The 14,129-nt window shown below is 36.5% G+C and overlaps 1 protein-coding gene across 3 annotated transcripts; it reads left to right on the top strand.

Annotated features, from left to right (window-relative positions):
- The first annotated feature begins 2,452 nt into the window (after positions 1 to 2,452).
- LOC106058555 (uncharacterized) lies at positions 2,453 to 12,968 on the top strand. Of its 3 annotated transcripts, none has more exons than XM_013216014.2 (9): positions 2,453 to 2,578; positions 3,088 to 3,218; positions 3,964 to 4,133; positions 4,786 to 4,993; positions 5,841 to 6,122; positions 6,512 to 6,556; positions 8,425 to 8,502; positions 11,191 to 11,220; positions 12,382 to 12,968. In XM_013216014.2, the coding sequence occupies exons 2-9, from the start codon at positions 3,173 to 3,175 to the stop codon at positions 12,627 to 12,629; spliced, it is 1,107 nt and encodes a 368-aa protein (XP_013071468.2). In that variant the 5' UTR covers positions 2,453 to 2,578; positions 3,088 to 3,172; the 3' UTR covers positions 12,630 to 12,968. The 3 variants fall into 3 exon arrangements, with proteins under 3 accessions (XP_013071468.2, XP_055887317.1, XP_055887319.1); XM_056031342.1 differs by having other exon boundaries at positions 2,490 to 2,578; positions 3,093 to 3,218; XM_056031344.1 differs by having other exon boundaries at positions 2,499 to 2,614.
- Positions 12,969 to 14,129: the final 1,161 nt, after the last annotated feature.

Genomic DNA, 14,129 nt, shown 5'->3' with positions numbered 1-14,129 from the left:
CCGGACTCGAAGACAAGCCTTACACACACATATATATATATATTTCTAATTTACATTAATGATCTACCCTATTGCATTAGTTCAGAAAAAAAATATTTAAGTACAATGGTCAAACTGATGGGCCTAAGTGTTTGTTCATATTCTTAGGGGGTGGCTAAAAAGGACATAGAATTTTTAGGGCAAGAAACTTGCGTTAGGGGTGGGGGAGTGTGATAATGCGGACCGTTTTATTGAGGGATCTAAGCGAGTTTCGGGCAAAATAAAATACCAACTTTTTCAACCTTGATCTGATAGTTTAAAATAGACTATTTGTTAAGGCAAGAAGTTGGGGGGGGGGGAGAGAAAAGTGATAGGGAGGTGGTTGGTCCATTGGAAAATAAACAATATATAGGCTAGGACATGGGCGTACCCAGGATTTTTTTTCGGGGGGGCGGTTTTGGGGAGGTGAATTTCCCCCCCCCCCCCGACTCCCCCCCCCCCACCCCGCCAAGCACTATTTCTGATATTGAAAACCAACAAAATGCATATTCTGAGGTATCTACAGTGCATTTTCCTGCTATTAAAAAGTTCTATTTCAAAAACCTAATGTGTTATTCTTACTGACTAAGACCCTCCCTCGTCGTTCGGCGCATTTGCCATCAAGCTGTTTTCATAAAATTGTAGACTCCCCGCCATCACAAGCAAGGGGGTCTGGGGGAGCGCTAGGAGCTCCCCATTGCGGGGCGAAGCCCCGCCGCCAAGCAATATTTCTGGTATTGAAAGCCAACAAAATGCATATTCTGAGGTATCTACACTGCATTTTCCTGCTATTAAAAAGTTTTATTTCAAAAACCTAATGTAATATTCTTACTGACTTAGACCCTCCCACGCCGTTCGGAGCATTTGACGTCAAGCTGTTTCCATAAAAATCTGTCACTGGTAATGTCCAAAGCCTCTTCCCACCTGCCATGAGGACCTCAATGAATGAGTGGCACCAAGTTGTACTAGTATATCATTGCAACTCTTCTTATGCGTAATTCATTTTGTCGGAGAACATGTCCCGCAAACCTCATGCGTCGTTCTCTCACAATCTTACTAAGGGGTCGACTCCCAGTTCGGCATAGGATTTCCTTGATTTAGACCCGATCTCTATAACTGACTCCTAAAATCTGTCTTAGCCATCTTTGTTGAGTTACATTTAGTGTTTTTCGATTTCGGTAGATGACTATTCACTGCAGTTTATTAATGGAGCCCTGCCACTGGTAAAAACGTGTAACCTCTCTTGAATACGCTCTTGGAATTAAGTGACTGTAGTTTGCTTTAGATTTTATATCGAAAAGAAAAGGTTTAACGTCAAAATCTTCTGTTGGGGGTTTTCCACCTCAAAATGCTCTGTAGGGGGATCTTAAACTCAAAACCATCTGGAGGGGTTTTAAACTTTAAAAAAAAGCCATCTGTAGAAGAAGGGTTTAAACTCAAAACCCCCGATTGGCTTGGCTACGCTCAAATAATTTTAGTGTGTAATTTGCTTTTTTTTTATATTGAAGATGTATTTTTAGCACCAAACCCCTCTGAATGGGGGTTTAAACTCAAAACCCCTTTCGGTGGCGTTCATAGCATTTTGAGTGCGTAATTTGCTTTTTTTTTCTTACACTAAAGATGTATTTAAATTTATCCTCAAACCCCACTGGAGGAGAGTTTAAACTCAAAACCCCTTTGACTACACTCATAACATTTTTAGTGTATAATTTGCTTTGTTTTTATTATTAAAGAGGTATTTTTTACCTTCAAACCCCGCTGAAGTGGGGTTTAAACTCAAAACTGAGTCAAAACAATTTAGCTACGCTCATAACATTTTGAGTGAGTAATTAGCTGCTTTTTTTATATTAAAGAGGGGGTTTATCGTAAATTTTAGACGGGGTTTTAAAATCAAAATCTTCCTTAACTGTGCTCTTGGAATTAGGGGATTTTCGTTTGCATTTTTTTTGTTTTGTTTTATAGAAGAGGGGAGTTAACTGCAAAAACCCCAGGTAGGGGGTTTAAAACTCAAAACCCCTGGTAGAGGGTTTTGAACTCAAAACCCCTAGTAGGTTTTTTTAAAACTCGAACCCCCCTGGTAGGGGGTTTTAAACTCGAACCCCCCTGGTAGGGGGTTTCAAACTCGAACCCCCCCCCTGGTAGGGGGTTTTAAACTCAAAACCCCTTTGGTTGTGCTGGGGCAAGTGATGGTTTAGTATTAAAATCTCACCTAAAATAAACAAAATCAAAGCAAAAAATCAGTCACTAAATTCCGACTCCACCCTTTCGGGGGGGGGGGGGGAGATTTCATTTCGGGGGGGGGGGGTTTGAACCCCAAACCCCCATCCTGGCTACGCCCATGGGCTAGGACCAAATGAACGGGCGTAGCTGGTGGGTAATGCTAGTTAATATACAAATTACACATTAAACTAACCTACGTGAAATACTAAACGGATGTTGTATCGGGATGTTTGAAAATTCATTGTGTATTTTATAGCGAAATAAAAACTTTATTATTAAACTCATCTGTCTGTTAGACTCATCTTTAAAATTCACAGAAATATTCAGGGCTTAATTAAATGTTATTGAATCTTTTTGATAATTAAATGATAAAAATGTGACCTACATCTGCATTTTATTAGCAGAATCATTTTTTTTTATTTTAACCTATTTGACCTAGACTACAGTCTCTTTTACAAGATCTAGAGCTAGATCTACTAGATTTAACAAGATTTTACTGATCTAGTTCTAGATGAGAAGATCTACTCTAGTCTCGTTTTACAAGATCTAGATCTACTAGATTTAACTAGATCTAGCTCTAGATGAGAAGATCTACTCTAGTCTCGTTTTAATAATAATAATAATATAATAATAATAATAATCTTTATTATCCGTAAGGAAATTTGTCTTACAATTTGTGCATTACACCAAACAAAAAACATTATAACTATAAGAAACCAAAATGTACCAAAATTTACAAGATCTAGATCTAGTTGAGAATATCTAGAGTTAGAAGAGTCTGTCGTTATCGACGTTATCGTCTCTTAAGTCTTGACATAATATATCTTAGTAGTTTTAATCTCTTTCTAGTTCAGATCTAGATCTAGTCTAGATTTGTTCAGTTCTATGCTGCTGCCGAATCCAGTGATGCCGGACACTCACAGATTCTTTTTTGATGTCCACGTTGCTAGTTTTGTATTGGATAATCAATCATGTTCTAGGTATGTGTTGAGTTGTCCAGTTTACTGAATCAGTCAATAAGAACTATGCATTAATAAATGTTGTACTCAGGGCCGGCCTTACAAATTGCAGGGCCCAATTTAATGGATGCTTGCGAGGCCCCATCTTCTGATTTCTTTTTACAATAACAACTATTACAATGAATTCGATCATTGCATCAACATTTTTTAAACAACGTGCATAGGAAGCTATTGAAATGCAATAGGCGCCAGTGGGTTCATTAAAGTTACCACAATCGTACGATACACTAAATATGTTAACCCTTTAGGTCCTATATCTTGAAAAGCCTGTGATAAGAGCCATAGCTGATCACTGTAACTCTAAGGAAATGAGAGTAACTTAATCACTGTTCCTCTAAGGAAATGAGAGTAACTTAATCACTGTTCCTCTAAGGACACGAGAGTAGCTTTATCACTGTTACTTTTTATAATGGTAATTTATTAAGAAATGTAAAATGTTTTACATGTTGCGAATGTTCCTTCAGATTTGATAATAATCTTCTTCCTAATCCAAACTTCCCGCAGGACGACGTGGGATGGCAGTTGGCAGGGTATGAAACTGGAACCATCGATACGACCGAATGACAATACACGGCCCATACCGCAGGACCAAGCAACGTTATAATGTCAATCTGCTTCTTTTTTTTTTTTTTTTTTGTCTTTATCTGTATCAATTCATTGCATGTCTCAACAGTTGGCGGCATTGTTTTTTCATCTTTTTTATCAGGTGATTCAATGCTGTATTACACACATTTTAATAAGTCTCTGACTTGCATTGATGGCATTGTCCATTTTGAGCTGACCATTGACTGGCGACAGAAAAATTCCAATTTTAGGCCTGATACTGTTGTCGTTGCTGCTAATAAAGGAATTCTACAGTCTGAAAATTTTACAAAAGTGAGTTTCTTTACACTTCAAGAGTAAATTTCTATGTTGGCAATGCCTGGATAAAAAAAAATTCTTATCAAAACATTTGCGAAATTTTTTTTTAACATATCAGAATCCCAAAAGAACCGCTATTTGTGTAATCTCAAAATTTGTTGATCAAAGTTGCCAGAGAAATGTAGTCCTAAACATACAGTTTTTTTTTTTTACACATTGGCTTATGGTAACGTTGAGTTTCTATAAAGTTAAAAAATAATATAGGGGAGATCATTCGATTTTAAAACAGAGTTTGGAAAAACTATCCATAGTTTATCAGGAGCTCTAACTAGTTTAAGTATTTAAGTGTCAAGTTTCATCTACTTATGTGAAATTATTATTGAATTTTATGGTGTGTTATTACACAAAGTACAGAGTTTGTTCTCTTGTTTCATGATTTCGACATCAAATATTCTTAAAAGAGGAGTTATGTTAATTCTTCCCACAATAATAGAACTCTCGGTGTATAATTGGATATCGGTTCAACCGACTCAACTGCAAGAGTACCCACGTAACGATACCACTCACGGTTTATCCACTTCTCAAAATAAATGTGTGTATTGGCCTTTAAATTGAACTCTACAGAACATATCTATGCTTTTAGTTGCTAAGTTCTTATTCTGTTTAGATCTGTCAAATTCAACTCCCTCCTGGTAAATGTGGCTTGAAAAACAGTACAGTGTGCTTCTGCTCCTTCAGCAATGATTCCATCACAGTCCTGAGCATCCAATTCAGAGCAACGCCAGATATCAGTAAGGCTGGCTTCCTGGCCTATTTTCTACATAAAGGTACATTCGGTCCACCACTGGATACCCTTTACCTCCATCAAATCTATGGTAAGTATTTGAATGTTAAATCCATAACTAGGAACGAAACATTCGGTCGACAACCTAAACCTAACCCTAACTTGGAAGTCGCGACACAATTTCGTAATATGAATCATTCCCACCAAGTTTCCGCATTTCATACCTGGGTGTTTATCAAATAATTTTGAGATTTAAATAAATTTTGTATACACTCTTCAGACCTTGCGATCTATAGGGCAGAAGATGCTAAGGTCATCTGTTTCTTTGGCCAACGGTTAACGAGCAGGATGTGATGTGTCCAGCACAACGACCGACCGCTTTTAGCTTCCCCAACTAAAGTTAGGTACCCATTAGAGTTGCGTATAGTCAGTGCGCCCTAAGAATCCCGAGATTCAAAATCATTGTCTTCACCGAGATTCGAATCCAGGAGCAAAGCGCTTAACCAAACAGCCGCCGCGCACCCTTATTTCAATAAATATTACCTAGATTTAGAATTGTTGTATATATGTATGTATGTATGTATGTATGTATGTATGTATGTATGTATGTATGTATGTATGTATGTATGTATGTATGTTTATGTATGTATGTATGTATGTATGTGTGTGTGTGTGTGTGTTAATATGTATGCGAAGAGATGCGGTAGTTGAAAAGTCTTTATTTCTTGACAATGTGCAGTATGTTCATTATGTGCAGTATGCTCATTATGTGCAGCATGTTCATTATGTGCAATATGTTCATTATGTGCAGCATGTTCATTATGTGCAGCATGTCCATTATGTGCAGCATGTTCATTATGTGCAGTATGTTCATTATGTGCAGTATGTTCATTATGTGCAGTATGTTCATTATGTGCAGTATGTTCATTCTGTTCTAGGCCAGGACTCGGCAACCTTGACGATGAACGGCATACCCTTTGACTTAAACTTTTGCAATGTCAGTGTGACCCCTAATACCCGATTACGACTGAAGTTTTGCGCCCACAACCTCAGCGGTAACGCCCAGCTGTACAGGATCTACAGATCTTCCCTGTTATGCCGGTACCCAGGGGGCGAGCTGTGTTTAATTGACGAGATCCTTGTCACTGAAGAGCATAGTCACTTTGAGCTGGGTTATATTGACCAGTGTCAGAGGACTGCAGCCTTTTATTGTGCCATATGTAAGTTGCTTTAGAATAACATGATATATAATGCCCTGGACTTTGATTTACCTGTTTGCACGATATAACCTCATGTGGCCTATGGTGCTAATTTATTCAAATATAAAGCTCCTTAGTAGCTCATATAAAACAAGCGATGTTTGTCTCCCCTTAGTAAGGTCTATCTTTGTAGAAGCTTTTAAAGATTGACCTTAGTGTCACTATTTGTTAGAGATCTATAACTCTGTTACAAAATAACTTTATGTGAATTTAGATCAAGCTATTTTTACCAGGTATACATATTCAACAACGGTCCAGTACATTACTTTTTTAAAGCAAAGATTAGCCCTGTTTATTTTGTATTGTAGTTTTATTTCGCAGTAGTTGATATGAATTCTCAATTTTTTCAGATGTATTCTCTAAATCGGAACCCCAGGAATGCTCCTTCTGCAAAGGTAGCTACAATTCAATCAGTTGATCATTCATTGGTTTAGCCATTTATCTTATTGAAACATTGAACTGTACCGTACGTTGTAACCAACCTCCTATATACAAACTAGCAACCATAAAACTTTTCTAGAATTTTAATATCCTTCACATTTTGTTGTTGAATAATTCCCCAATCAAACTTTGAAATGTCTATTTTCAACAGCTTGAAGAATTTGAGTCTATAATGATATACATATTGAGGGCTGGGTGTAATAATTTGTGTTATTGTTTCTCAATTGCTTTGTTTTTGAGTTCAAAGATTCGGAAAGAGTGCAATTTGTCGTTTGGAATGTGACTGTGACAGGCCCACTACCCACTATAGTGTCTACTAGATCTATCATTCCCATCTCTTTCTTTTGATGTTTCCCTCTCAATCTCTCTCTCTCTCTCTCTCTATCTATCTCTTTCTATCTCTCTCTCTCTCTCTCTCTCTATCTCTCTCAATCTCTCTCTATCTCTCTCTCTATCTCTCTCTATCTCTCTCAATCTCTCTCTCTCTCTATCTCTCTCTATCTATCTCTCTCAATCTCTCTATCTCTCTCTATCTCTCTCAATCTATCTATCTCTCTCTCTATCTCTCAATATATCTCTCTCAATCTCTCTATCTCTCTCTATCTCTCTCAATCTCTCTCTCTCAATCTCTCTCAATCTCTCTCTATCTCTCAATCTATCTCTCTCTCTCTCTATCTCTCTCTATCTCTCTCAATCTATCTATCTCTCTCTCTATCTTTCTCAATCTATCTCTCTCTCAATCTATCTCTCTCTATCTCTCTCAATCTCTCTCTCTCTCTATCTCTCTCTATCTCTCTCAATCTATCTATCTCTCTCTATCTCTCTCAATCTCTTTCTCTCAATCTCTCTCAATCTCTCTCTCTATCTCTATCTCTCTCAATCTATCTATCTCTCTCTCTATCTCTATCTCTCTCAATCTCTCTATCTCTCTCAATCTCTCTCTCTATCTCTCTCAATCTATCTCTCTCTCTGTCTCTCTCTATATATCTATATCTCTCCCTTTCACGCTCTCTTTCTTTGAAGTAAAATTCAAAGGCCACTAAACGCTATTGCAATACACTGTGTATCCCAGGAAAGAAAAAAAATCTTGGTAGCACAAGTAAACAATTCACTAAATAAGAACAATATTTTTTATTTAAAGACTTTTTAAAAAATAATCTTCTATATACCACTTATGAAGCTATTATTTTGCACTTAATAACTAGTGAATGTTAGGTTTTTTTTTAATCATGCACATTTATCCCATCCCACCCCACCACCCAATCGAATGTATCAATCTACTAGAAACTCTACTATTTGAATGATAGGCCCTTAGACTGAAAAGACGGTGCATAGATTGTTCCAGAACGTGAATTGATTAAACTCTTTAATGAATAGGGTCTACATGCGGGAATACCCGAAGACGTAATCTGTATATAAAAAAAGATTTTCTAGTCCTCTAGCCAAATTTAAAACTTTTTTTTATACTTTGACAAAATATAACGGTCAAACTAGAGTTTTCACAGTGTGGCCAGCGAGATAGTAATTATTTTCCTAACTATATACATCAACTGTTAAATTTATAAGAAAATCCTTAGAGACATTTTTTTAGAACCGTGTCCACCCATGAGGTTCCATTTGGATCCAGTTTCTGCGAATGTGCGACCTCAATAGAGGTCTTGTCAAAATAGCAAAGAAAAAATCAGAAATAAAAAAAAAAAAAACTATTCTCGGGCATGCGCACTTCTCAACACAAGTTCCAGTCATAACAAAGAAAGTGAATAAACTTGTTGGATTCAATCTTTGAACAAAAATAACAAAATGAATCTGTTTCAATCTATAGAGGATTCAGTTGGACAGCTCATTGGGTTTGTTATGGTCTCAGTGTTGGCATCTTCCATTTTGGCTTGCGCTATTTGTTGTAAGTATTTGATTTGTGTAATGTAGCCTACTCTATCTATAGAACAAGTTTGTGTACTGTACTCTATCTATAGAACATGTTTGTGTACTGTACTCTATCTATGGAACATGTTTGTGTACTGTACTCTATCTATAGAACATGTTTGTGTATTGTACTCTATCTATAGAACATGTTTGTGTACTGTACTCTATCTATAGAACATGTTTGTGTACTGTACTCTATCTATAGAACATGTTTGTGTACTGTACTCTATCTATAGAACATGTTTGTGTACTGTACTCTATCTATAGAACATGTTTGTATACTGTACTCTATCTATAGAACATGTTTGTGTACTGTACTCTATCTATAGAACATGTTTGTGTACTGTACTCTATCTATAGAACATGTTTGTATACTGTACTCTATCTATAGAACATGTTTGTGTACTGTACTCTATCTATAGAACATGTTTGTGTACTGTACTCTATCTATAGAACATGTTTGTGTACTGTACTCTATCTATTGAACAAGTTTGCATTCACTAGCAGGTACTGAACGGATGATTTAGCCTAAAACATTGATTACACGCAAAGAGCTGCAACTAGAGTATTCGTCTTTCACTTGTAATACCAGGAATGAAAAATAAAAATATTGCGCCCTAGAGGCGACTTTCAATTAGAACTAGGTCAGAATGTCTTCTTGAGAACTTAGTAGATCTAGATCTAGATCTGTTTGTTGGCTTTTTTTCGTTTGGAATATTTATTATCACAATAGAACAAAATATCCGCTATTTTCTATCATCACTAAATAAAACAAATAATTTAAAAAAACAAAGCTTATCTAACGAAAAGATAAATCGCAAAGTCGTCGGGAGGAAGTTAAAACTTAAAAACAATGAGTCATTGTACCGAACAAAACATGAATCAATGAAAAGTTTAACCAATTAGTCAAATATCATTGGTAATTAATTATTTTTGTTTGATATTGAATAAGGGAAATAACTTCTACATTATTGAGAGATATATATTTGTAAGTGCGGAGTTCTTTCCCTTAAAACTTTGTTGTTGTTTTAAAGATTTTTAAATATTTTGCTTGTTTATCGATAGTGTTAAAAACCAATTTACATTTGACTCTTGTGGTCTAGCTATCACAGGAGCCACGATCTAGTCGACATCAATCTGAAGTTGCAAAACTTTCCATTTAGACTAAGACACAAAGATTCTGTGATTCACTTTGTCTTTACATCCAGGCTCGAGAACAAGAAAGCTAGCTTTGTGTAGAGTGTCCTTTTTGTTGCTAGCGTTTGTGTAGAGTGTCCTTTTTGTTGCTAGCGTTTGTGTAGAGTGTCCTTTTTGTTGCTAGCGTTTGTGTAGAGTGTCCTTTTTGTTGCTAGCGTTTGTGTAGAGTGTCCTTTTTGTTGCTAGCGTTTGTGTAGAGTGTCCTTTTTGTTGCTAGCGTTTGTGTAGAGTGTCCTTTTTGTTGCTAGCGTTTGTGTAGAGTGTCCTTTTTGTTGCTAGCGTTTGTGTTTATTGTCCTGTTTGTTGCTAGCTTTGTGTAGAGTGTCCTTTTTGTTGCTAGCGTTTGTGTTGATTGTCCTGTTTGTTGCTAGCTTTGTGTAGAGTGTCCTTTTTGTTGCTAGCGTTTGTGTAGAGTGTCCTTTTTGTTGCTAGCGTTTGTGTAGAGTGTCCTTTTTGTTGCTAGCGTTTGTGTTTATTGTCCTGTTTGTTGCTAGCTTTGTGTAGAGTGTCCTTTTTGTTGCTAGCGTTTGTGTAGAGTGTCCTTTTTGTTGCTAGCGTTTGTGTAGAGTGTCCTTTTTGTTGCTAGCGTTTGTGTAGAGTGTCCTTTTTGTTGCTAGCGTTTGTGTTTATTGTCCTGTTTGTTGCTAGCTTTGTGTAGAGTGTCCTTTTTGTTGCTAGCGTTTGTGTTGATTGTCCTGTTTGTTGCTAGCTTTGTGTAGAGTGTCCTTTTTGTTGCTAGCGTTTGTGTTTATTATCCTGTTTGCTGCTAGCTTTGTGTTTATTGTCTTGTTTGCTGCTAGCATTGTGTTTATTGTCCTGTTTGTTGCTAGCTTTGTGTTTATTGTCCTGTTTGTTGCTAGCTATGTGTTTATTATCCTGTTTGCTGCTAGCTTTGTGTTTATTGTCTTGTTTGCTGATAGCTTTGTGTTTATTGTCTTGTTTGCTGCTAGCTTTGTGTTTATTGTCTTGTTTCCTGATAGCTTTGGGTTTATTGTCTTGTTTGCTGCTAGCTTTGTGTTTATTGTCTTGTTTGCTGCTAACTTTGGGTTTATTGTCTTGTTTGCTGCTAGCTTTGTGTTTGTGGTCTTGTTTGCTGATAGCTTTTGGTTTATTGTCTTGTTTGCTGCTAGCTTTGTGTTTATTGTCTTGTTTGCTGCTAGCTTTGGGTTTATTGTCTTGTTTGCTGCTTGCTTTGTGTTTATTGTCTTGTTTGCTGCTAGCTTTGGGTTTATTGTCTTGTTTCCTGATAGTTTTGTGTTTATTGTCTTGTTTGCTGCTAGCTTTGTGTTTATTGTCTTGTTTGCTGCTAGCTGACAAAGTTCTGCCCACGTAGCCTTTTTTTTCTTAGTTATTGTGTAGTTAGGATTTTAGGATTTTTCTTTATGTTCATTTTTTTTTCGCTAATTTCCTGACTACTAAATAATTAGTAAATACGTTTGTGCAATCTCTTTCTCTCTGTTTGTTCTAGATATTAAGATCCATATGTGCCCGTTGCTTGGTAAGAATACCTACCGTTGACCTTCTGAGAGATTCTACAGTTATTTCTTTCCTGACAGTTTGTTACATATTTGATTTGTTTTACGTTTCCTTTTGTTTTTATTTTGGTTCAACGTTTTTGTTTGTTTGTGTGTGTGTTTGTTTGTGTGTTTGTGTGTGTGTTTGTTTGTTTGTGTGCGTGTTTGTTTGTGTGTGTGTTTGTGTGCGTGTTTGTTTGTGTGTGTGTTGTTTGTGTTTGTTTGTGTGTATGTTTGTTTGTGTGTGTGTTTGTGTGTGTGTTTGTGTGCTTGTTTGTTTGTGTGCGTGTTTGTTTGTGAGTGTGTGTGTTTGTGTGCGTGTTTGTTTGTTTGTCCAAATAAATGTGTCCAGAACTCACTTTGAACATCTCTGTGCAGCACAGTGTAACACTGCAGGCTGTGTGAGGACAGCGTACTAGTGGATGTTTTAACACAATTTAAATGTTTGAAAGTCTCTACAAAAAAATTTAAACCTTTTTTTAATTTGTGGGGGGGGACTAACTTTTGAGAAAGTCGAATAAAATTTTAAAAAAAAGAACCACACGAATTATGTTAAATTTTAATAGTATCTTCCCTAAATTTCAATGCTAATAATAGTTTACAAGGAATGGAAGTATTTTCGATCAATTATAATGTAGATATTCCAGCTTTAACCGACCGAAATTTTACCGTTTAAAAAAAGTGTTAAGGAGTAGAAAGAGAAGGCAAAAGTACAAACTAAAGTAAGATAAGATAAGATAGATAACATACGACAATGCCTGCCCCCCCCCTAAACAAAAGTTGTTTTTTTATTCCTTTTTTGACTTTCCTGTTGTGCACTCTTCACTCGTATGTTGTAATATTGTAAGTCTGCATACTGCTGTACAAATATGAATTACGTACCAGATTCTAAAGGATAAATGACAATGTGCCCCTAAACCCTCTTATCGGTCTTAGGAATTTTGTGTCCGGTACAAACACACCTTAAACCAATACTGGTACACACACACGCCAAACACTACAAACAGTTGATGACATTAAAGCCCTTGTATTCTGTCCACTCAAACCAATGAGCTGCTCTGCTCCAGGCAACAGTCAAGTATCTACAGTCAGTCATTTTATGTATCGCTATAACAAGAAAATAAAACTTTTGTGTGTTCTTCTAGTGCCTGATGAGTTGGATGAGGCCGAGGGGACAAACACCCTCACACCTTCACCAAAGTCAAACGCACCCACACCTTCACCAAAGTCGCACAAGTCTGTGGAAATCTTTCCGTCTTCTTATCGGATTCGATCTCCTTCCAAACAGTCCAAGTCTCCAGCGTGTTCACCGAATATAGACATTGAACCTAAGGGAGGCAACATCTTACAGAGTGATTTGGGTCAATCTACTATAGAAGTAGATCAACAGTAGCAGCAGTTATCTATAGGATTGCATCTTTTTTTCTACACCATTCAATGTGACTATACTAGTATAATGTATGTATAGCCCACTGTGACTGTCTCACCTATATAATGTAGTGTTATATCAAATTCTGAATTAAAAGTAATTAGCTTCACTAAATATTTATAATGACTTTTCAGATAATGCTCTTAAAACCATGATGTGATTCTTTGTCTCTTTGCAGATCATGTACAATGTGTGAACAATGAAATGTTTGCTTAGTGTAGCTTATTTGTCTGTGTGTGTGTGCTTTGTTTCGATTTAGAAACAGTCAACTGTTTTTTATTTGTCTAATAAATACAAATATTGATTATTTGTTAAGTTATTTTCTCCAATCTGACTGATTTTTTAGAATGTCTCTATTCAAGTCACAACTTCATGGAGGAACCTGGGTGTGTGGAACCTGGATACGGATCTCAAAAACGGCTCTAACAATTTTCCTAGAAATTTAACAGTTGAAGTATATTGCTGAGAAAATAATTACTAGCTCGTTGGCCACACTGGAAAACTCTGGTTTGACCGTTTTAATTTTTCAAAGTAAAAAATAAAAAGAAAGAAATTTAAATTTGGCTCGAGAATTAGTTTCAAGATCGATCTTGAAAGAACTATCGCGTTCAGAGATTTCCGAATGCAAGGCATTATTGATTCAGAAATTAATAAATTAAAGACTAATTTTACGCACCGTCTGCTAATGAACATCAAGTTTTAATGATGCAATAAACCTCTTTTCTGATGTAATCTACATCTTTTCTGATGTAATCTACATCTTTTCTGATGTAATCTACATCTTGCTTAAACCAGATTTTTTCTCAGGGCGGTGGGAGAGGGAAGAATGAGGCGGGCTCAAATCTTTTGTTTTAAATCTAACATTCATGAGTAATTCAAAGCAGAATACTCTAAGAAACAATATCTAACCAACTTGGACGTTGTGCTCTATAAGTTACACTTGTCATTCACCTTCAGACTCGATGACACGCCGCCATTAGAAGTTGTAGAAAGGAGGAGTTGTATCTTTTTTAAAAAAAGGATTGATTTTTTAGGCTTTCTTAAACACAACTGACAACTGTTATGTTTCTTTCAAATATGTAATTAATCAAATCAAAACTTGTGATATTTTGTCTCACATTTTACTGGGTTTTTTTTTTATTTTATATATGTGTCATTTCAATAGTTACAAGAAGAGTCAAACATGTCTCGTTACTGTGATCAATGTTTGCACACCAAGGACTTAACCATTATCTCTTTCTCTCTCATCGTCTTCTTCTCCATCTCTCTCTCGCTCCCTCTCTCTCTCTCTCTCGCTCGCTCGCTCCCCCTATCTCTCTCTCTCTCTCTCTCTCTCTTCCGCTCTCTCTCTCTCTCTCTCTCTCTCTCTCAACTCAGACGCCATTTTGCACTCACTGGCATAGAGAAAAGTAACTGGCATCAGATGGCTACAGATAAGAGAACGTTGGATAGATCAGGATAAAC

Source organism: Biomphalaria glabrata, chromosome 5 (genome assembly GCF_947242115.1).
Source record: "Biomphalaria glabrata chromosome 5, xgBioGlab47.1, whole genome shotgun sequence".
NCBI lineage: Eukaryota > Metazoa > Mollusca > Gastropoda > Planorbidae > Biomphalaria > Biomphalaria glabrata.
This window is presented reverse-complemented; position numbering and strand designations above follow the sequence as displayed.